The following is a 24,309-nucleotide window of genomic DNA, read 5'->3' as shown; positions in this document are numbered from 1 at the left end:
AAAAAATTCACTTGAATTTTGTGCGTTCAGCTGGTAAATTATATTTTTTTCTTTTTCAGTGTCAGTTAAATGAAACACCTTTTTCCACACAGCCAAACATGTGTTTTTGCATTCCGATATATAGAGAGTCATCCTTTTGGCAGCACTTGCTTGCATTTGTGTATTTTTCAATAAATTTCCAAAAAACATGATTTCATTTGATTTGCCTCGACCAAATTAAAGACAAATTAAAAATATGCCAAATTAAAAGCAAATCTTTTTGGGGCGCAGCTGTTCTTAAACTTGAACTTATAGACATACCCCATTAAATAATTTACACAGAATAGGCTACTTGTCTATGGGAAAGTTTCCCTGTTTGCTGTTTCACTTCCCGCCCAATAAACAAGAAATAAAAAATATAAAAATACGCTGGAAAATACGCGGCTGTCTATATGTGTGTGTCTGAATTTATGACCCAATTAACGCTTTAACGCCTGCGTGAAAAATGCCAAATAATCGTAATGAGGAGGCGAGGGAGGGGGCAGTCACATCACGCAAAAACTTTTTATCAAAGATTCGCGAAATGCAGTTTATTTTTGGACCAACTCGCAGATTGCATTACACTCGGCTCCATTGCAGTTGTTGTTGCTCATGTCTGCGGCGAAAATAGCAACAACTAATATACACACGCGATGCATTATTCTATAAGTATGTGAATATACCCCGGCACGAACATATATCATAAACTGTATATGATAGATAGGAGCAAGCGTAATTCGGGTGCAGAAATGAGCCGGAAACGTATTTCCTTTCGATGAAGTCCATATATTATTGTATAAAAATAGTCCAACAAGTTTTAAACATTTTTAATTTGGAATGCCCTTTTCAAAAAGGATTCGGAAAATGTATTACCTAAAGATGTATTGATCAAAAAATTTAAAAATAACAAATAAGGAAAAGAAACCAATATATTGCAATTAACATGCTTTAAGCTTTGAAAATATAATATTATATTAATGGTACATTTCATTTAATTTTTGGAGGTTGATTATCTATTATCATTATCTATTTTAAATACATTGTTAAATACTTCAAAAGTATATTTCCATAATATATCTTTAGATAATAATTTTTGTAGCCATAAATTAATTTAGATCGAACAATCTACAAAAGTTTAACCATTTCAATCGTTGTAATAAATCAATGATTTTATTTTATGCTTTTGTTTTGTTATGGAGAATAATGCCTTGATATTTAATTGCATAAAGCCCCCTTCCATTTTTTTTTTGCAACCCACGTCACAACATTATAAAAGCCATAAATTCACATCTCAGCAGTGAATCAGTTTACATCAACATTTTGATTCTTAAACAATAAACATATATTTTTTGTGGATGCTTTCCCTCTAGGCAGAACATTTCACGAGTTGTTGATTTTGTTTATTATTCATTTTAATCTGACGGGTTTTTCTTATTCCGCGCTTGGGTTAGCCTGTCGACCTCGAAGGGCGTTCATTTGAGGCCTTGTTAATTGCCATCTACTTGTTCTACCGAACTGTCACTATAACATTCCCCCGACCCATTGTTCATTTGTACTTGTTTAGTCCTCGCCAATTTACCTTGGCCAGATGCCCTTAGGTGTCGCGCCAATTTGTCCAATGGAAATTGGTTCTGCTGTTAAATAAACATTGGTTATTAATTGGCCTGAACTATTTTAATTTGCCCGAAAATTGTAGAATTGATTTAGGACCAGATGAGGTCATGATGAATAAGAGATCCATTAAAAGCTATACATTCTTGTTGATGGATTCATCAAACGTCAAAAGTTTTTTCTTTCACCAGCTTATTTTCTAAAATGTCTTAGAAACTTTCTTGTATTTCTGTAATAAATATAAAATAGCTTTTAATGAAAGCATATCGAAATCATAAACTAAACAGAAAGAGTTTTTAAGTATGGAAATAAACAGATAAATGCGAAGGAATAAAATTAACTTCTTACGACTGACGTACCCTTTCAATTTATAGTTTTGCTTAATATCGGAATTTTTTCATACAATAATTAGCGAGTATTTTTGTAATATGCCGGCACACCTGTTGGTTCATTTCATTTCAGTAAACATTTTTGCCCATTGGCATTTCAATGATGTCTGTATGCCAAATGCTGTAATGCCAGAAAATCAAGAAATATCGGAATGCGAAAATAAATTCCATATATTAATACTAATACGAAAATGTAGGGGCTGGAGATCAATTAGGGAAATCTATTGGAAAATACGAAAATACCGCAGGGGTGCGATAATCCAAAATGCCAGACGCAGATCATCGTTTTAGATCCGATCCAATATAGATTTATGCTCCACTGCGTAGCGATCGTGTCGTGTGTAGTGCAGTGTGGGAAGAAAGAGAATTTTCCGAGGTTTTCCATTTACGCGAGTGTTTGAATGTGCTTCTTGTGTGTCGTGTGCACAAGCGCCAGCAACAACAAGAAGACACACTACCACTACATTTCTTTTGGTGAAAAATTGAAAATTTTTTAAAACTCTGACAAGCACTTTTCGCGGGGCTATGATTTTAGGGGGGTTGGCCAGGGCGGTGGCACACCCCTTTTGACCGGCGGCAGGTGGACCGCCTTACGCCCACACCTTTTGGCACCTGAAATGCGTTGGATTTTTCATTTACTATTTTTAGCGGGAAACGCGAACGAAATAATGCATGCAAATTGGCCGAAATCAAATAGAAAATTACCCAATCGCATTGCAAATTCAATAATGCCGTTAATCATTGGCGATATTTACATTGTCTACTGCAATTATTCAGCCGCCCGTCTTCTCCGCTCCGAAAAAAAGAGATATTCCCAAGATCTCTGCCGATCTCCCCTGAGATCGCAGTGTTCTCTTTTCCTCTCCGAGATTTTATTTTTACACTTGGCGGTGGCGAAACTAGATACAGAGCGGACTGAAAGCGGTGCAGCAGCCAGCGATTTGAAAAACATTTTCGGAAACCGCTGCGCCAGTTGAGATCCCGACTCGGCAAAGTTCATACCGTGCTGGACTCCTCCCGAAATCGATCGAAAATACACACAACAAAACTAGACAAATAAAACTATAACTAAAACACCCATACAGACACCACTCTGAAATCCATAAGAAACAACAATAATTATAGAAAGTTCAGTCGGTCATTAGAGCGAGCGAGATAGCGGGCGCGATGGCGGACGTGGAAATTATGCAAACCGTGCAAACGGAAGTGAAGAAGAGCACGAAAAAGGTCAAGAAGTCGTCGAAGCGGCGCGAATCCGAGGTCCAGATCAGCGAGGTCGAGGTGGACGCCACCATCGAGGAAAGGGGGTAGGTGGTGACCTGTGTCATGTGTGTCCCAGCACAGTTTTGTGGCAGTTCGTAACGATATTCTTCTTCCACATTCATTCCAATTTTCGTGGTCTTTGTCCGATCTCATCCCAATATACTTGTTGTACAAAATGAAAACATTCTTACATTCCAAGCAAAATGATTCCAAACTATATATACATATATGTATACTATCCCAAGAAAACTCTCGCATATCGAACTTTTACAAAACGACACACGTTACTACTCTGCTTTCCTCGGCAAAAATGTTTACTAAAAGGTATCCACCACGTCTATCTAAGTACACGCACTGCAACCAGTGCCACTACAACCAGAAACCACAAGACAACATATGTACCAAAATCACACTGCACAATACGAGAACTACAGAAAAACATATACCCAAAATACACGATTTATGTGATATCCCCCCTGTTTTTTGTTTATGCCCCTCGAATGTGATGTGAACCGATACACCGACTATATACCCCGATCTCTGTGTGTGCTTGCAGTTAATTTTCAGTGGCGAGTACACAAAAGCCATGGACAAGGACTGGCACTCCGGACACTTCTGCTGCTGGCAGTGCGACGAGAGCCTCACCGGACAGCGTTACGTCATCCGGGACGACCATCCGTACTGCATCAAGTGCTACGAGAACGTGTTCGCCAATACGTGCGAGGAGTGCAACAAGATCATTGGCATCGACTCGAAGGTACGTGAATATATAACATTAAACGAATATATATTGTATAAACATAAACCGTTCGTAAACCGAATTTATGGCCGTATGTGGGTAGTCAAAACATTTAATAACCTTTAAGTAGGGCGACAGACACACAGACCGAAAGATTATATGAGCTGCTCACTTCCCTTGGCAAATTAAAAACCAGTTTGGAGTGCAGCCCATAAAACCAAAAAGAAATCAATAAATATTTCAAATACTTTAGATTACAACAGTTTATCAAAAGCAAAAAAACTTTGATTTTTAATGTGACTTTTATATTTCTGTTGTCTATCTATGTGTCTTTTTTTATTACCAACATGATTTTATGAGATTAGTTTTATGCGTCTAGCCATAATTTGTTTTAATTATCACTTTAAAAATAGACTGACAACTGCAACACGAGAAGGAATTCTGCAGTTTATGTGTAATAACATTTTGGGAATAGCTTGACGAAAATTTAAATAACCTTGCTCTCATTGGGGAATGTATAAAGGGATTTTAAGAAATTATAATCTTATTTTATAACAAATTAGGAACCTTGTCATGGTTTTGCATTGCAATCCAAATTAATTGCTTACATTCGGAACTTAAATTTGTAGAACATACCATGAACTAAACTAAAAAAATAAATATTTTTTACCTGATAAACAAGAAATAATATAAATTTTACAATTTAGTAGTTTTCTAATTCATGAAATAGCACTTTGCAAAATGTTGAATGGAATGTTGGTTAGCCATTTTACAATAAATAATTTAATGGCACTCAATTAATAAAATCAGAGAATAATAAAGGTATTACCAGATAAAGGTGTTTATGGAGTTAAGGCGACACTTAAGTAAAAACCTTCAGTTTTATCTCATATCTAATCCAATTTAATAATCTTGCAATTCCAGGATCTTTCCTACAAAGACAAGCACTGGCATGAGGCCTGTTTCCTGTGCTTCAAGTGCCATTTGTCGCTGGTGGACAAGCAGTTTGGAGCCAAGGCGGATAAGATCTACTGCGGAAACTGCTACGATGCCCAGTTTGCCTCCCGTTGCGATGGTTGCGGCGAAGTTTTTCGCGCAGGTAAGAAAATTCAAGAAAATCAACGAATATTGTGGCATACTTGCGGGCGGTGGCGGAGAAATGGCAGCACGAAAGCCAATTTTCTCTTAAAGATGCCCCTCGAAATTCAAGTTCTCCTTGTTACCGTTAGGGATTGCTAATTGTTAACTGTAGAATGGATATAATCGGGAGCTAGTCTGCCAGAAACTGGTTCGCACAGATACCCATTCCATATCGCAGGCACTTGATCAATTTATAAAACCAACGCAAGGAAATTCATTGCCATTGCTTGGCTATTTTGTTGGTCAAGTTGCGTTTATGGGGATTAGGGTGGACCGATTCAATCTAGAAATTGAAATTACTTAAATATTCGATCTATTTTGTGCCTTCGTGGTTGTATCTATAATAGTTACTTTTGGATGTCATATAAATCTGAGATATAAATCAACTGATTACAAATATATAGGGTTGTCCCACTGCACGTATAAGTAATAAACCGAATACCTATTTAAAAGCCACTATAAAACTGAAAAAAAACATTTCAAGGTCAACAAATATTATTACGCTATAAAGAGGTTACAAATAAACCAAATTTGCGGCAGTTTAAAGAGTGATGAACTTAAAAACCAGTTTATACATTAAAATCAATGGTTGATAAAGTGCTACACATTTTACGTCTTTAACAACAAAAGGCTGACGTTTCCTGAAAAATTCTATAGCGATCAAAAAGTGGTCCACCCAAAAGTATCTGAGAGGTTGGCAAGCCTTGCATTCCATCTAACGAACCTGCCACACTCGAGTGCTTCCAGTTTCGAGATGCAAAGATACGGCTGCTTACGTAAGTGCGTTGATGTCTCAACTGCAAGTTCATTGTCACCTGTGCTCCGACTCAGACTCTTTAATGAAACGGGCCAACAGAGCCTGCCCACGCCAGACCCTGAACCCGCTCTCCAAAAACCCCATTCCCATTCCCATTCACCCCGCTTTTCAGCCGTTCAGACAAGGTGTCTGCTCCGCTTTCAATTGTAGCGCAAATAAATATGACAGAAAGGCAAACAGTGTCAGAATACATTGACTTTGTCAGCGAGTGATAAATTTATGGCCGATAAATGCCGCAGATCAGTTCCGAGCGAACACCAACACCCGATACGATACGATACAATGTGATACGATCTTAGCCGATCCGAAACGTTCCCAATTTGGCCAAAACACCAAGGGGGCCGTGACACTTTCGCGTTAACGCAAGGTTGCCAACCACGCGTTGCCAATTACGTGTAGAACAGGCCAGAAGCAGTTAATATTATCATATTGTTGATTTTCCTGCACTTGCGAAAAGTTATTTCAATGTCAGCGCATCCCACACACTTCAACTCGGATTGAGAGATTCCGCTTCTGCTGTTTGTCAAAGGTGGATCTCGGATTGACAGTCAACACGGCAGTGACCAATTTGGGTCCCAACTAATCAAGTGCATACTAAATACTGGCTAATTACCATGTCACAACGAGATCCCATCCAGATCCCCTAGATCGCCTAGATCCCCCATTGAGTCCATTCCAATTCTGCAGCATGACTCACCACAAAATAAATGAAAATAACCATAAATGTTCGTACATTCTTCTGATTTATCTACTCTCTCTGACACGCGTCGTCGAAGCAAAGATTTTTGGGATTTTAATTTCTTTTTTCCCCTCTGATTTGTGGTTTTTAAATTGCCTTCGTTCGGATTCATTAGAATGAAAAATGATTATTATGCTGCTTTCGGAGGCGGAGGTGCGGCAAAACATTGCGAATCAGCGGGAAGAATTAAATAGATTTTGGTTTTTGGCACCAAGCGAATGAGACTTTCATTTTGGGTTGAGTACATAAAACTAGAAATGAGAATTAGTTGCTTGGCTGAAGTATAAGAATTTATAGATTTGTTTTGTACAAGAAATAATAAAACAGACAAATTGTTATTGCATTTGTATGGTAATTTTAATAAAATGCATCTTCTGATGTTTAAGGTTTTAGAATAATATTAATTGATCAACCGAAAAATAACTTTCCATTTTATTTTCAATTTTCCGCATTACTGTAAATATTTTTCACTTTACCGAACCTGAACTGTCGTTAACCAATTACTTGCACATTTTTCTAATGAATTTCGATTGTTTATTGACTTTCAATTGATTGATTTGTTGGTAGCGAACTGAGGGGAATCCCACGCTCTATGGGATCATCCAACGCGTGTCGAGCCATTTCCGTAACTCGAACGAATTAATCAAAAACGATGCCAGCGAAATTAACTTCATTCCGCGACGCCCTAGGAGCACAATGTTCAGTCGCTCCAAATCGGGCCAGAATTGATTAAAAACTGCAACTATTTCCTATTTGATTAAAGCCGAAATGCCACTGGGCGTTGCGGCCATGCAACCAACCAGTCTGACTTCTAGGTCTAGTTGACATGTCCCATGTCCCGGGCAAAGCACAGTGCATAATGGGTGCCCACACTCATAACCGAGGGTAATCTGCATAAACTGAGGCTAAATCAAGTGCCATGTGCCGGCGGGTTCGTCAGTCTCCTCCCGGGCCGGTTCCATCAGTCAAAATAGTTCACAAATATTCACCCGGTTGCCAGCGGGCGGAGATCGGGAGATGGAAGTCTCTAAATGGCACCTCGACTGCCTTGCCAAGTTCCACACATAGAGAAATATTTTAAAACGACTGATATCTAAAAATATGTTACCAAAATATTTATTTAAATAAATATTATTATAACCTTTGGTTTGAATAACATGATATTAAAAATGCTAACGTTCAGAAAATCACCAGATAACCTTAAAACCTTATAAAACAGATACTTATGTATACAGTTTTAAGGAATAAACATAATAATATGTTTTAAATGAGGACTGTATTAATAATAAAACAAATTATGAGAAATATATTTATTAAAATAAATATTATTATACAAACTTAGAAGGATGCTCTCAATAAAATTATCTTAAGACTGCTATCATTCAGGAAATCTTTAGAATTCTTTGAAATAAATCATGATGTATACAGTTTTGGGAAACAAACAAACAAAATGTTGCATTTTTAAAATAATGAGCTCTGTATTTATAAGAAAACGAAAACTTGAAATCTGTATCTTGGCCTATGCAAGGAATGTATTTTAAAAGCTGGTCATTAATTATTTAAAAATGTGTGTTTTGTATTTAGTTGAACCCTTTTTATGAGTTGCCAATCCAAATGATCTTATTTTTCGGCAGTGCAGCTGTTTCAGCTTGTCGGCTTCAAAGCAACAAGACGATCTGTTGTCGAAGGCGGCATCGGCATGCAACAGGTACCGCCTCTCCAGTAAACAGTCTTCAATTCCACTCAATTCACTTGCTCACTCAGCTCAATTCGATTCAACAAAATACAACTCGTTGCTCTCGGCTGGTTTTCTCTTTGAACTCCGCTGTCTGTTTTGTTTGGGGGCCCTCGACTCGGTTTTTCAGTCTCAAAGCGGCTTTCAAAGCGCGTGGAATGTGCCGCGGATATAAAAGAATTCGCTACAATACCAATCTCATATAGCCAGTGTATTTGTTTTGTTTGGCGCAACTGTTGCATGCAATTTTAATGCATAAACTTTGATCATATCGATATAAAAAGAACCAAACACCAACAGAAATAATGTATTTCCGCATTTAATGTCTATAGTTGAGAGACGGCGGTGTTGATTAAAAGAAACCAGTGCCAGTCTCCAATTATAAACATATTGTTGTTTAGAGGAACTCACCTGTAAACAATATTGAAAAGTGTACCCAAATGGCTTCTGTTTTCCTAGATTGTAAATTGCAACAATGGGTTATTTCGAGGAAGTAGCGAACACCCTGCGACCCACATTGCGTATACTTAACGTCTGTTTTCACTTTGCACACGCTCACACATCCTGGGCGTATACGTAACGTGCGGCCCACACTCAAACACACACATTGCACAATCCTCAGGTTGCAGCTGCAAGTCACCCCAGCAACCAAATCAAGATACTCGTACCGCCTCTGCTCGGGTTTACTATTTTCCATAAAAAAAGCATTTCGATATCAAGTCAAATTCATAAATAACCAAAGAAATTTCGTGCCACCAAAACCGGAAACGAAATTGGACCCATTTTGGCTGCATTTAGTGTCAAGCGATGGCCAATTCGACGCGTTCCACATTTAAATTCGAGCCGAAATGGGAAAACATGTGAAGCCAAACATGAAAACCAGCAACAGAGACATATGAATATGCACGCAATTGAGTTGGAATTTCTTTCCATTATTATTGTTGTCATTGCAATTGAATATCAATCGAAATGAAATCGCTTGAAACTATTTCCAAATGCTTTTCAATTGAATTCGTTAATTGCGGTGCGAGTGATTCAGACAATTCCCTTGGGGCAGTCCACTTAACTTGCTGGCTAATTAAAGATCCTATCTGTGGGTCCATTAAAAACTCCCTCATATGCGACCGCTAATACTCGATCCCGCTCAACCGATGTCATCCGTTGCTCTTATCAAAACAAAGGCCCGAAAACAAGCAAATCCAATTTCTCTTTTCACCGAATCTAACAGCCAATAAATCTCGACTTGTGAGCCAGCATTTTGTGCCCTGCGGCGGGTCAAAGTCAAAGATCTCGCAGTGGAAATCAAATATTGCTAGCCGAAAGCCGCTAAATTAAGTCTCTCTCAATGCACAGAAAAAATAAGAAAACAGATCAGTTTAGCTTGATGTTCGAATATTCTCATTCTGTTCAATTTTATATAGTTTCCCATCAATTCCATGTAATACTTATATATTTAAATATATTAATTTTATAAGCTTCATACGAACTGTTTCTTTTAAATCCCATACAAAAACTAGTGACAAATTCCGTATTTATTTGTTTTAGACTCATAAAAGAATTTATTCATTATTAATGGAAATATTTTGTAGTAGATTAAAATTGTGGTTTCTTTATGCTTTGCACAAATACAAATATTTTCTTATACCTTTTTAAATATGTATATAACTTTTGAATGAGAAAACAACACAGATAGCTTTGTATATACAATTTTCTTCATGTGTGAGATATTTGCGCTGCTGAAGGTTTCCAATTGCAATTAAAAATGCAGACCATGCACGACGTAAGGGTTTCATTTTTGGTTTCGGTTTCTGTCGCGCTTTGCGTTTGGGCTTAGGTTGACATATCCGAATCCGATTCGAGTCCACTTTCATTTTCGGAGCTTTGGCAATGCAAATGCCATCAATCAGCGCCGTCACTCTCGCAGTCAGCGACCTGTCAATATATCATTGTCTCAATGGCTCAATGCCTCGCCACTTGACCCTCAAAAGGCGATCGTTCGTTGTAGGCGTCACTTCGGAGCTGCAATCTTCCAGTGGGCGATGCCTTTGAACTGTGCCAAGTTGACAACCCATCACAATTAGTTATAATTATGTTACCCGCTGGTCGCTATAAATAAACGTTATTTATGCCTCACCATTTGGCCGCAATAAAGTCGTAGAAACCCATACGAATGCTGTGGTTCCAGTTGGTAACTCAATACTGATGAGATATGCTCTTGGGTCAACTGAGTTTGCAAAATGAGTTTAAAGTAGATTGGGAGTCTTAAGCAGTACATATAGGAAGCCATTTGATTATTCGTTTACCTAAATAACATATATGTACTCAATCGTTAAGCTCTGTTTAATTTGCCTTATTGCAAATGATAATTTTCACATCCTTACGTCAAATTAAATATTAGTTAATGCTATGTTTTAAAATGATGAGTAGCAGTGGAAGTTTTCTGATTATTTAAATTTTTATTTATGGAATGCTAAACAAATGTAAATTTTTGGCATAAATGTATTTAACGTTTTCTATTGATGTTTGCATTTAATTTTAATAATCATTTTTTTGTTCTTTTAATTTCTTCTTAAAAAGTCGTGTTTAACACTAGAATTTCATATTCCAATTTCCTCTCAAAACTTACATCATCGACCCAATTGCTTACCAAAGGTGATTACTCCGAAATTCCTGAGCTATCTATCTACTACATCTTCCCAATTGTGTGGGTTTCTATTGTTATTATTCCACTCTAATCTATTCTATTCCAATCTGGGCTTCCTGTGCGCCTCCAGCTTGGACAATTTCCTGCTTCAATTTGCGCACAAGCTTTGGCCAAAAAAAAAGTATATATATTGCTCATGAAATTTAACAAATTGTTGGCTTTGTTGTATTTAAAAAAAGTTAATTATTTAATGATTTATGATAGACCGTTGTTGTTTCATTTCCATTATAACCAATTTGGCTTGGGACTTTATTTATAAGCATTCGCTAAGTTTAATGAAACTTGTTATTTGGTAAATGATGTCATAGAGACAACGCCTTGAGATCATACCAGATCTATGGGTGAAAAAAAGAGAGAGACTTGGCGTCGCCAAATTTGTTTTCTACTTAATTCCAGAGATCGTTTTGAGATAGTGTTCGGCGTTTGGTGTGGAATATCTTAAATGAGTTTTATAGCTGGTCTTCGATCCCAAACTGACCCACTTTAGGCGATGGCATCAATGAAATTGCATTTTTCGTGACTTATTAAGAAAGTAGTCGGGTGATAGGAGGCAGGTCGAAACCGAAGTCATTTATCTGGGTGCACTTTCCAATCCGTGAACTAACCCGGAAAATATACAAATAGCCCTCGATCATGACCGACGTCGATGTGCTAAGTTCGCGGATGAAGTCGCGACTTCATCTGCAAACCAAAACCATTGGGGCCGAGCGAATCAAAAAGGCCAAGGATAACAATGAGGACATCGCCGTGCTTAGCATGTTCCTGCCGAATGCATCCGCCGTGGAGGAGAACCGCAACTTCTATTGCCAACTGGGCGACTACTGTCGCCTCGGCGATCCGCGTGCCAGCAAAGCAGGTAACACAGGCGGTCTATACACTCTCAAATCGGGCGTATGTTAATTAACGACGGATGAGACATCATAATTTATCAATATTATTGTCCGAAAACTATTCAAATTGGCCAGAAGAAAGGAACCGCCCACTGGCTTGTGACGGAACTTATAGCGTCATCGCCATCGATGGATGAGGATGAGTAATGGATGCCATTTAAGGGGGTCTCTCAAACAAGCCAGACAACTAATCCGTTCCATGATAAATCTAGGGTCCATTAACTTGGCTTTTTAATAGAGAAATACAACCCATAAAATTTAAATAAGAAAACAGTAACACAAAGTAAGTGATTTGATTTACAAGATGCTTAAGTCAAAAACATTTTTGGAATAATTATTATTTGGTTTTATATTTAGATACCTTTCGTTTTTTAAATAATTTATTTAATCTTTATATTATAAGCCAAAGTGTAAAAATTTTACTTAATGGCTTTTTAATGGAAAACAATTTGTAAGTTTTAATTAATAAAAGCAAGAGAATGGAATTACTACAACAAAATATTTTAAAAGTCATTTAAAGGAAACTAAATTTAAAATACATATTGGCATTTCTTTTTTTTCTAATATATTACCCATTAAATTATTTATAAGTAGTTTGCGCTCATTAAAAAGCATAAACTTTCATAAAAATTATTTTTCAGTACATTTGTTTTAAATTTGAAGTCAGGCATATGATACAACTGAAATGGTTACAAATAATTTGCTTCTAATTAAAGTCTAGTGAAATTTAATATCACTTTTTATGAAAATTTCCAAAAGCAATTTAGCACAACTCCCAGAACTAATTTTCCCGAGACTGCCTTAACTTTCCTCAATTGTCTTGCTTGGCAACCGTGAATTAAAGAATAATTTGCAGACGACAGAGTCGACATTTCCACTCAATTACCCGCTCTAGCAGACCTTATTTTTCCCGCAGCGGGGAAATGTTGCCTTAACTCTTTTGTCTGCTTATTTTTGGCCACAAACATTTCAAACACGCAATAAATAAAAGCAAGCAAAACCATTAAGAAGAGAGCAAAGTCCTCGAGGGTTTATATGGGCCACTAACCCTGTCATATAGCCCTAAATCAAATGGAGAATTGTTTTTGTCGCAGGACTAGCCAAAAATTAGCGTAATTTCTGCATAACAATTAATGTTGAAAACCCGAAAAAAACATTTGGGTGAGACGTGACAGGTACCCCCGCTGTGGAAAAAAGTTGCATGTCTGGCTGACATAACAAAGGAAAGCTTTTGTTTCTATATTGGAAACGGATTGTCTTCCATCCACTGATTGACTCTGGCCTCAATCTGTCGTTCTCTGAAATTGACTTTTTCCTTAAACGGAACTGATAGTATAAAGAGCTGGGTTAGTGGGTTGACAAAGTTCAAGGTTCAAGGCCTTCGAAAGGCGGAAATTGATTTCGACTTGGATTGATTTTCACCCCCCGTTCACTCTTCTCCTTCCAGGTACCAAGAAGATGGAGTACAAAACCAGGCAATGGCACGAGAACTGCTTCTGCTGCTGCGTCTGCAAGACGGCCATCGGCACCAAGTCCTTCATCCCGCGGGAGCAGGAGATCTACTGCGCCGGCTGCTACGAGGAGAAGTTCGCCACGCGCTGCATCAAGTGCAATAAGGTAAGGAAATATGGATATTGGCAGCAATAAACACGATTTTTCAGAATTTCGATTGAGGACAGGGAAATGTACCTATAATTTATTGACTAGTTCCTTCAAAAAGACTTTTCCCAAGGCTTTTATGGATTTATACTAAAATATGTTTACAAAAACCTTATAACTAAAATATTTATACCCGTTACTCGTAGAGTAAAAGGGTATATTGTATTCGTGCAAAAGTATGTAACAGGTAGAAGGAAGCGTTTCCGACCCTATAAAGTATATATATTCTTGTTCAGGATCACTAGCCGAGTCGATCTAGCCATGTCCGTCTGTCCGTCTGTCTGTCCGTATGAACGCTGAGATCTCGGAAACTATAAAAGCTAGAAGATTGGCATTTTGCATGTAGATTTTAGGAGTTCCTACGCAGCGCAAGTTTGTTTCAAAATGGTGCCACGCCCCTTCTGACGCCCACAAGCCACAAGCTGTGGCCACAGTTTTGATGCTATTATGAAAATTTTAATTGTATTTGTTTCGTCAATACCTATCGATTGGCCTAATAAAAGTTTGCCACGCCCACTCTAACGCCCATAAACCCATTAAACGCTTAAGCCTTTCATCGCCCGTAGCGCCATCTAACGGATGACTTTGGAACAGCTGGCCAAGGTGCTAATTCGAGCGGCGAAAAACATACAAGAAGGCATATTTATATTAAGTTGTTAAGCTCAGTAACGGGTATCTAATGGTCGAGGCACTCGACTATAGCGTTCTCTCTTGTTATACCCTTGCAGAGGGTATTATAATTTTGGTCAAAAGTGTGCAACGCAGTGAAGGAGACATCTCCGACCCTATAAAGTATATATATTCTTGATCAGGATCACCTCCTGAGTTGATATAGCCATGTCCGTCTGTCCGTCTGTCTGTCCGTCTGTCTGTTTCTACGCGAACTAGTCTCTCAGTTTTAAAGATATCGAATTGAAACTTTGCACACACCCTTCTTTCCTTTGCACGCAGTATATAAGTCGGAACGGCCGGGATCGGCCGACTATATCCTATAGCTGCCATATAACTGAACGATCGGAAATGCCATAACTTTGGTGTTTGTAAAGTTAGGAAGTTGGGATTTTCTATGGGTTTTGTATTTGGCTAATCAATCCGACATGCCGAATTTCATAAGGATCGGCCGACTATATCCTATAGCTTCCATATAACTGATTGATCGGAAATGCCATAACTTTGGTGTTTGTAAAGTTAGAATGTTGGGATTTTCTATGGGTTTTATATTTGGCTAATCAATCCGACATGCCGAATTTCATAAGGATCGGCCGACTATATCCTATAGCTGCCATATAACTGATTGATCGGAAATGCCATAACTTTGGTGTTTGTAAAGTTAGGAAGTCGGCATTTTCTATGGGTGTTATATTTGGCCAGCCAACCTACCAAATTTCATAAGGATCGGCCGATTATATCCTATAGCTGCCATATAACTGAACGATTGGAAATGTCATAACTTTGGTGTTTTTAAAGTTAGGAAGTTGGGATTTTTTATGAGTATTAAGAATGCATCATATGAATAATTTTGGAGAATATAATTTACAGAGTATTCTGCAAGGGTATATCAACTTCGGCTCCGCCCGAAGTTAGCTTTCCTTTCTTGTTATACCCGTTACTCGTAGAGTAAAAGGGTATATTGTATTCGTGCAAAAGTATGTAACAGCTAGAAGGAAGCGTTTCCGACCCTATAAAGTATATATATTCTTCATCAGGGTCACTAGCCGAGTCGATATAGCCATGTCCGTCTGTCCGTCTGTCCGTCTGTCTGTCCGTCTGTCTGTCTGTCTGTCTGTCTGTCCGTATGAACGCTGAGATCTCGGAAACTATAAAAGCTAGAAGATTGGCATTTTGCATGCAGATTCTAGGAGTTCCTACGCAGCGCAAGTTTGTTTCAAAAAGGTGCCACGCCCTCTTTAACGCCCACAATAGCTTATATACGATTTTAAAAATTTAAATATTTCGGAAAAGTAAAAATGCAGTTTTATTGTGTTTATCAATACCTATCGAAATGTAGAAGAAATTTTTCAAATCGGATTATTCGTTAAAAAGTTATGCGTGATCAAAGTTTCTGTCTCCATCTCCCTCGCACTCCCTTTACCTGAGTAACGGGTATCTGATAGTCGGGGCACTCGACTATAGCGTTCTCTCTTGTTATACCCTTGCAGAGGGTATTATAATTTTGGTCAAAAGTGTGCAACGCAGTGAAGGAGACATCTCCGACCCTATAAAGTATATATATTCTTGATCAGGATCACCTCCTGAGTTGATATAGCCATGTCCGTCTGTCCGTCTGTCCGTCTGTCCGTCTGTCCGTCTGTCTGTCCGTCTGTCTGTCCGTCTGTCTGTCCGTCTGTCTGTTTCTACGCGAACTAGTCTCTCAGTTTTAAAGATATCGAATTGAAACTTTGCACACACCCTTCTTTCCTTTGCACGCAGTATATATGTCAGAACGGCTGGGATCGGCCGACTATATCCTATAGCTGCCATATAACTGATTGATCTGAAATGCCATAACCTTGGTGTTTGTTAAGTTAGGAAGTTGGAATTTTCTATGGGTTTTATTTTTGGCCAATCAATCCGACCTGCCAAATTTCATAAGGATCGGCCGACTATATCCTATAGCTGCCATATAACTGATTGATCGGAAATGCCATAACTTTGGTGTTTGTAAAGTTAGGAAGGTGGGATTTCCTATGGGTTTTATATTTGGCCAATCAATCCGACCTACCAAATTTCATAAGGATCGGCCGACTATATCTTATAGCTGCCATATAACTGATTGATCGGAAATGCCATAACTTTGGTGTTTGTAAAGTTAGGAAGTTGGGATTTTCTATGGATTGTATTTTTGGCCAATCAATCCGACGTTCCCAATTTCATATGGATCGGTCGACTATATCCTATAGCTGCGATATAACTGAACGATCGGAAATGCCATAACTTTGGTGTTTTTAAGGTTAGGAAGTTGGGATTTTTTATGGGTTCTATAGTTGGCCAATCAATCTGACCTACCAAATTTTAAAAGGATCGATCGACTATATTCTATATCTGCCATATAACTGAACGATCGGAAATGCCATAACATTGGTGTTCTTAAAGTTAGGAAGTTGGGATTTTTTATGGGTTCTATAGTTGGCCAATCAATCTGACCTACCAAATTTGAAAAGGATCGGTCGACTATATTCTATAGCTTCCATATAACTGAACGATCGGAAATGCCATAACATTGGTGTTTTTAAAGTTAGGAAATTGGGATTTTGTATTGGTTTTTTATTTGGTCAATCTATCCGACATACCAAATTTCATAAGGATCTTTGGTGTGTTTTTCAGATTTAACTTTAAACCTAATTATACCCTTGCAGAGGGTATGATAATTTTGGTCAAAAGTGTGCAACGCAGTGAAGGAGACATCTCCGACCATATAAAGTATATATATTCTTGATCAGGATCACCTCCTGAGTTGATATAGCCATGTCCGTCTGTCCGTCTGTCCGTCTGTCTGTCCGTCTGTCTGTCCGTCTGTCTGTCCGTCTGTCTGTTTCTACGCAAACTAGTCGCTCAGTTTTAAAGCTATCGAATTGAAACTTTGCACACACCCTTCTTTCCTTTGCACGCAGTATATAAGTCGGAACGGCCGGGATCGGCCGACTATATCCTATAGCTGCCATATAACTGATTGATCGGAAATGCCATAACTTTCGTGTTTGTAAAGTTAGGAAGTTGGGACTTTCTATGGGTTTTAAATTTGGCCAATCAATCCGACCTACCAAATTTCATAAGGATCGGCCGACTATATCCTATAGCACATATATAACTGATTAATCCGAAATGCCATAACTTTGGTGTTTGTAAAGTTAGGAAGTTGGGATTTTCTATGGGTTGTATTTTTGGCCAATCAATCCGACGTTCCCAATTTCATATGGATCGGTCGACTATATCCTATAGCTGCGATATAACTGAACGATCAGAAATGCCATAACTTTGGTGTTTTTAAAGTTAGGAAGTTGGGATTTTTTATGGGTTCTATATTTGGCCAATCAATCTGACCTACCAAATTTTAAAAGGATCGGTCGACTATATTCTATAGCTGCCATATAACTGAACGATCGGAAATGCCATAACATTGGTGTTTTTATACCCTTGCAGAGGGTATTATAATTTTGGTCAAAAGTGTGCAACGCAGTGAAGGAGACATCTCCGACCCTATAAAGTATATATATTCTTGATCAGGATCACCTCCTGAGTTGATATAGCCATGTCCGTCTGTCCGTCTGTCCGTCTGTCCGTCTGTCCGTCTGTCCGTCTGTCTGTCCGTCTGTCTGTCCGTCTGTCTGTCCGTCTGTCTGTTTCTACGCGAACTAGTCTCTCAGTTTTAAAGATATCGAATTGAAACTTTGCACACACCCTTCTTTCCTTTGCACGCAGTATATAGTCAGAACGGCTGGGATCGGCCGACTATATCCTATAGCTGCCATATAACTGATTGATCTGAAATGCCATAACCTTGGTGTTTGTTAAGTTAGGAAGTTGGAATTTTCTATGGGTTTTATTTTTGGCCAATCAATCCGACCTGCCAAATTTCATAAGGATCGGCCGACTATATCCTATAGCTGCCATATAACTGATTGATCGGAAATGCCATAACTTTGGTGTTTGTAAAGTTAGGAAGGTGGGATTTCCTATGGGTTTTATATTTGGCCAATCAATCCGACCTACCAAATTTCATAAGGATCGGCCGACTATATCTTATAGCTGCCATATAACTGATTGATCGGAAATGCCATAACTTTGGTGTTTGTAAAGTTAGGAAGTTGGGATTTTCTATGGATTGTATTTTTGGCCAATCAATCCGACGTTCCCAATTTCATATGGATCGGTCGACTATATCCTATAGCTGCGATATAACTGAACGATCGGAAATGCCATAACTTTGGTGTTTTTAAGGTTAGGAAGTTGGGATTTTTTATGGGTTCTATAGTTGGCCAATCAATCTGACCTACCAAATTTTAAAAGGATCGATCGACTATATTCTATATCTGCCATATAACTGAACGATCGGAAATGCCATAACATTGGTGTTCTTAAAGTTAGGAAGTTGGGATTTTTTATGGGTTCTATAGTTGGCCAATCAATCTGACCTACCAAATTTGAAAAGGATCGGTCGACTATATTCTATAGCTTCCATATAACTGAACGATCGGAAATGCCATAACATTGGTGTTTTTAAAGTTAGGAAATTGGGATTTTGTATTGGTTTTTTATTTGGTCAATCTATCCGACATACCAAATTTCATAAGGATCTTTGGTGTGTTTTTCAGATTTAACTTTAAACCTAATTATACCCTTGCAGAGGGTATGATAATTTTGGTCAAAAGTGTGCAACGCAGTGAAGGAGACATCTCCGACCATATAAAGTATATATATTCTTGATCAGGATCACCTCCTGAGTTGATATAGCCATGTCCGTCTGTCCGTCTGTCCGTCTGTCTGTCCGTCTGTCTGTCCGTCTGTCTGTCCGTCTGTCTGTTTCTACGCAAACTAGTCGCTCAGTTTTAAAGCTATCGAATTGAAACTTTGCACACACCCTTCTTTCCTTTGCACGCAGTATATAAGTCGGAACGGCCGGGATCGGCCGACTATATCCTATAGCTGCCATATAACTGATTGATCGGAAATGCCATAACTTTCGTGTTTGTAAAGTTAGGAAGTTGGGACTTTCTATGGGTTTTAAATTTGGCCAATCAATCCGACCTACCAAATTTCATAAGGATCGGCCGACTATATCCTATAGCACATATATAACTGATTAATCCGAAATGCCATAACTTTGGTGTTTGTAAAGTTAGGAAGTTGGGATTTTCTATGGGTTGTATTTTTGGCCAATCAATCCGACGTTCCCAATTTCATATGGATCGGTCGACTATATCCTATAGCTGCGATATAACTGAACGATCAGAAATGCCATAACTTTGGTGTTTTTAAAGTTAGGAAGTTGGGATTTTTTATGGGTTCTATATTTGGCCAATCAATCTGACCTACCAAATTTTAAAAGGATCGGTCGACTATATTCTATAGCTGCCATATAACTGAACGATCGGAAATGCCATAACATTGGTGTTTTTTTTATTTTTAAAGTTAGGATATTGGGATTTTTTATGGGTTTTATATTTGGCCAATCAATCTGACCTACCAAATTTCATAAGGATCGGACGACTATATTCTATAGCTGCCATTTAACTGAACGATCGGAAATGCCATAACATTGGTGTTTTTAAAGTTAGGAAATTGGGATTTTGTATTGGTTTTTTATTTGGTCAATGTATCAGACATACCAAATTTCATAAGGATCTTTGGTGTGTTTTTCAGATTTAATTTTAAACCTAATTTAGAATTGTTATTGAGCACTGGTACATATAAGAAAATTTGTACTTAGTCATAGAATATGTCATAGAATATGTCATAGAATATAAAATCAATCAATAAAATTCAACCCCCTCGAACTTTTCCTTAATGGTAATGCCAACTTTTGAGAAATAGATTTATTAAATATTATTTTGAATCTATCGCCGATACATTTTTATACCCTTGCAGAGGGTATTATAATTTTGGTCAAAAGTGTGCAACGCAGTGAAGGAGACATCTCCGACCCTATAAAGTATATATATTCTTGATCAGGATCACCTCCTGAGTTGATATAGCCATGTCCGTCTGTCCGTCTGTCCGTCTGTCCGTCTGTCCGTCTGTCTGTCCGTCTGTCTGTCCGTCTGTCTGTCCGTCTGTCTGTCCGTCTGTCTGTTTCAACGCGAACTAGTCTCTCAGTTTTAAAGATATCGAATTGAAACTTTGCACACACCCTTCTTTCCTTTGCACGCAGTATATAAGTCGGAACGGCCGGGATCGGCCGACTATATCCTATAGCTGCCATATAACTGATTGATCGGAAATGCCATAACTCTGCTGTTTGTTAAGTTAGGAAGTTGGGATTTTCTATGGGTTTTATATTTGGCCAATCAATCCGACCTACCAAATTTCATAAGGATCGGTCGACTATATCTTATAGCTGCCATATAACTGATTGATCGGAAATGCCATAACTTAAGTGTTTGTTAAGTTAGGAAGTTGGAATTTTCTATGGGTTTTATTTTTTGCCCAATCAATCCGACATATCAAATTTCATAAGGATCGGCCGACTATATTCTATAGCTGCCATATACATAACTGAACTATTGGAAATGCCATAACTTTGGTGTTTTTAAAGTTAGGAAGTTGGGATTTTTTATGAGTATAAAGAATGCATCATATGAATAATTTTGGAGAATATAATTTGCAGAATATTCTGCAAGGGTATTTCAACTTCGGCTCCGCCCGAAGTTAGCTTTCCTTTCTTGTTTTTATTTTTAAAGTTAGGATATTGGGATTTTTTATGGGTTTTATATTTGGCCAATCAATCTGACCTACCAAATTTCATAAGGATCGGACGACTATATTCTATAGCTGCCATTTAACTGAACGATCGGAAATGCCATAACATTGGTGTTTTTAAAGTTAGGAAATTGGGATTTTGTATTGGTTTTTTATTTGGTCAATGTATCAGACATACCAAATTTCATAAGGATCTTTGGTGTGTTTTTCAGATTTAATTTTAAACCTAATTTAGAATTGTTATTGAGCACTGGTACATATAAGAAAATTTGTACTTAGTCATAGAATATGTCATAGAATATGTCATAGAATATGTCATAGAATATAAAATCAATCAATAAAATTCAACCCCCTCGAACTTTTCCTTAATGGTAATGCCAACTTTTGAGAAATAGATTTATTAAATATTATTTTGAATCTATCGCCGATACATTTTTATACCCTTGCAGAGGGTATTATAATTTTGGTCAAAAGTGTGCAACGCAGTGAAGGAGACATCTCCGACCCTATAAAGTATATATATTCTTGATCAGGATCACCTCCTGAGTTGATATAGCCATGTCCGTCTGTCCGTCTGTCCGTCTGTCCGTCTGTCTGTCCGTCTGTCTGTCCGTCTGTCTGTCCGTCTGTCTGTCCGTCTGTCTGTTTCAACGCGAACTAGTCTCTCAGTTTTAAAGATATCGAATTGAAACTTTGCACACACCCTTCTTTCCTTTGCACGCAGTATATAAGTCGGAACGGCCGGGATCGGCCGACTATATCCTATAGCTGCCATATAACTGATTGATCGGAAATGCCATAACTCTGCTGTTTGTTAAGTTAGGAAGTTGGGATTTTCTATGGGTTTTATATTTGGCCAATCAATCCGACCTACCAAATTTCATAAGGATCGGTCGACTATATCTTATAGCTGCCATATAACTGATTGATCGGAAATGCCATAACTTAAGTGTTTGTTAAGTTAGGAAGTTGGAATTTTCTATGGGTTTTATTTTTTGCCCAATCAATCCGACATATCAAATTTCATAAGGATCGGCCGACTATATTCTATAGCTGCCATATACATAACTGAACTATTGGAAATGCCATAACTTTGGTGTTTTTAAAGTTAGGAAGTTGGGATTTTTTATGAGTATAAAGAATGCATCATATGAATAATTTTGGAGAATATAATTTGCAGAATATTCTGCAAGGGTATTTCAACTTCGGCTCCGCCCGAAGTTAGCTTTCCTTTCTTGTTTTTTCTTAAATTTGGCCAAAAATTAGAAGGCTTTTATTTTTTATTCTCTGAATTGATATAAAATATATATTAATGAATATTTAATATTTTTCATTTTGATAAGGAGTTATTAGTTATAAAAACAAAATAATAATATAAACTAGGAACAATTTTGCTCTTGCAAAGATATTGAAAAATTAATTAGGAAAAAAAGTTGAAATTAAATTTTTTAAATATTTTTTATTATAGTATGTTTCTGGAAAACCTATAGAGTGAACTCCAATTTACATTTGATAGTCGAATATACATACACATGTGTTATATATTTATAAATTCTGAATTTGTAGATTTTATTTTTTACTTTTTTTGACGAAACCAAATGCCATATTCCTTTTAGGTCATAACCTCGAGAGGTGTTACCAGAATATTTAGTCTGTTAGATTTTATTTTGCCCTGTTTTAACGAAACCAAATGCCATATTCCTTTTAGGTCATCACCTCGGGCGGTGTTACCTACAAGAACGAGCCGTGGCATCGCGAGTGCTTCACCTGCACCCATTGCAACATCACGCTAGCTGGCCAGCGATTCACCAGCCGCGATGAGAAGCCTTATTGTGCCGAGTGCTTTGGCGAGCTGTTTGCCAAACGTTGCACGGCCTGTGTGAAGCCCATAACAGGTGAGTTTGATAGCCCAGGATTTGGTCAACCCAATCTGATTAAATGTACCCCTTTTCAAACACCAGGAATTGGCGGCACACGCTTCATCTCGTTTGAGGATCGCCACTGGCACCACGACTGCTTCGTGTGTGCCAGCTGCAAGGCCAGTCTAGTGGGTCGTGGCTTCATCACCGACGGACCCGACATCCTGTGCCCCGATTGTGCCAAGCAGAAGCTGATGTAAGCCATCTGCGTCGAGTCAGGAGGAGGAGATAGAGGTGGAGTTGGATAAGCTGTGGAGGAGCAAGCTTAAATTAGCCATAAACAAATTCAACGAAATTATGGATCAAATCAGAGGGATACAAGTGGAAAACGATGATGAGGAATATATATATACACATGTATTAAAACGATATACAAGAGAAGATAATGCCTTATACTTACATTAGATACGAGAGAAATTAGATGAGCCAGGAGATGAGATGAGTCCTACTAAATCAAAAGCAAATCAAATTTTGTAAAACTTCAAGTCGATAGAGTTAGCTAAAGTCTATGATAGCTTTGCTTTGTCTTCACTCGGATAGACCAGCACATCAGATTGTATAGAAACTTATTATTTGTAATTGCATTTCAGAACGAAATCAAAATCACTAAACAAACAACAAAAAAAATGGAAAAAACCCAAAAAAATCAATATGAAATACTGAACCAATTGTAACTATTGTTGCCACATTGAAAAATGTATGTTTATTTATTTATTTTAAGTTTTAACATTGCGACGAGCAAGCCGAATGCGATGAAAGTTTCCTAGCCGCAGGTTTCAGTTCTAAACAGTTCTATTGTATTAAAAACCACACATGATTTATGTTTGATATGTATTGTATGTTTATTAAACAGAAACAGAAACAACACACACGCACACAGACACAAGTCCTAGCAATTTAATTTTTTAGTTTATATTATATTCGTTTCGATACTTTGGTCCTTCTACATTTGTTAGAGACTCCGCTTACTTGAAGCACTAAATACACACACCACACACACACACAAATAATAATGATAATTGCGACACAACATTATATCAATGTCCTTAACTATTTAATGAAATTCAATCTAAATAAATTAATAAATTATCAACGAAATTTGTTTGTTTTGATAGGGGGTTTTGAAAACAAAGTCTATATCTAGAGTTAATTAAACAGACAAGAAAGAATTCAGGAGAAACTTCAATAATACAAACAGTTTTTTATTTTAAATCAAATTGTTTCAAATTTGTAACTTTAAAATGTTGGCTAACGTTTTTTGGGTGACCAG

At 37.7% G+C, this 24,309-nt stretch overlaps 1 protein-coding gene across 6 annotated transcripts in view; it reads left to right on the top strand.

Moving 5' to 3' along the window:
• Positions 1-24,137, top strand: part of LOC108048806 (four and a half LIM domains protein 2) — a 43,721-nt gene extending 19,584 nt beyond the window's left edge. For 3 of the 6 annotated variants that reach the window (XM_044459261.1, XM_044459260.1, XM_044459259.1), the window contains 5 exons: positions 3,838-4,038; positions 4,945-5,119; positions 13,493-13,662; positions 22,829-23,015; positions 23,082-24,137. In XM_044459261.1, the coding sequence (XP_044315196.1) occupies positions 3,838-4,038; positions 4,945-5,119; positions 13,493-13,662; positions 22,829-23,015; positions 23,082-23,239 (891 nt within the window). In that variant the 3' untranslated portion in view covers positions 23,240-24,137. Of the gene's footprint in view, positions 1-2,973; positions 3,326-3,376; positions 3,606-3,837; positions 4,039-4,944; positions 5,120-8,577; positions 8,759-11,779; positions 12,012-13,492; positions 13,663-22,828; positions 23,016-23,081 lie in introns of those variants that run through there. The other 3 variants (XM_044459262.1, XM_044459263.1, XM_044459264.1) reach the window with 3 other exon arrangements.
• The last annotated feature ends 172 nt before the right edge of the window (positions 24,138-24,309 follow it).

Source organism: Drosophila rhopaloa, unplaced genomic scaffold, assembly GCF_018152115.1.
Source record: "Drosophila rhopaloa isolate 14029-0021.01 unplaced genomic scaffold, ASM1815211v1 contig_185, whole genome shotgun sequence".
NCBI lineage: Eukaryota > Metazoa > Arthropoda > Insecta > Diptera > Drosophilidae > Drosophila > Drosophila rhopaloa.
Note: the sequence above shows the minus strand (reverse complement) of the source record. Positions and strands in the feature narration are given on the sequence as shown.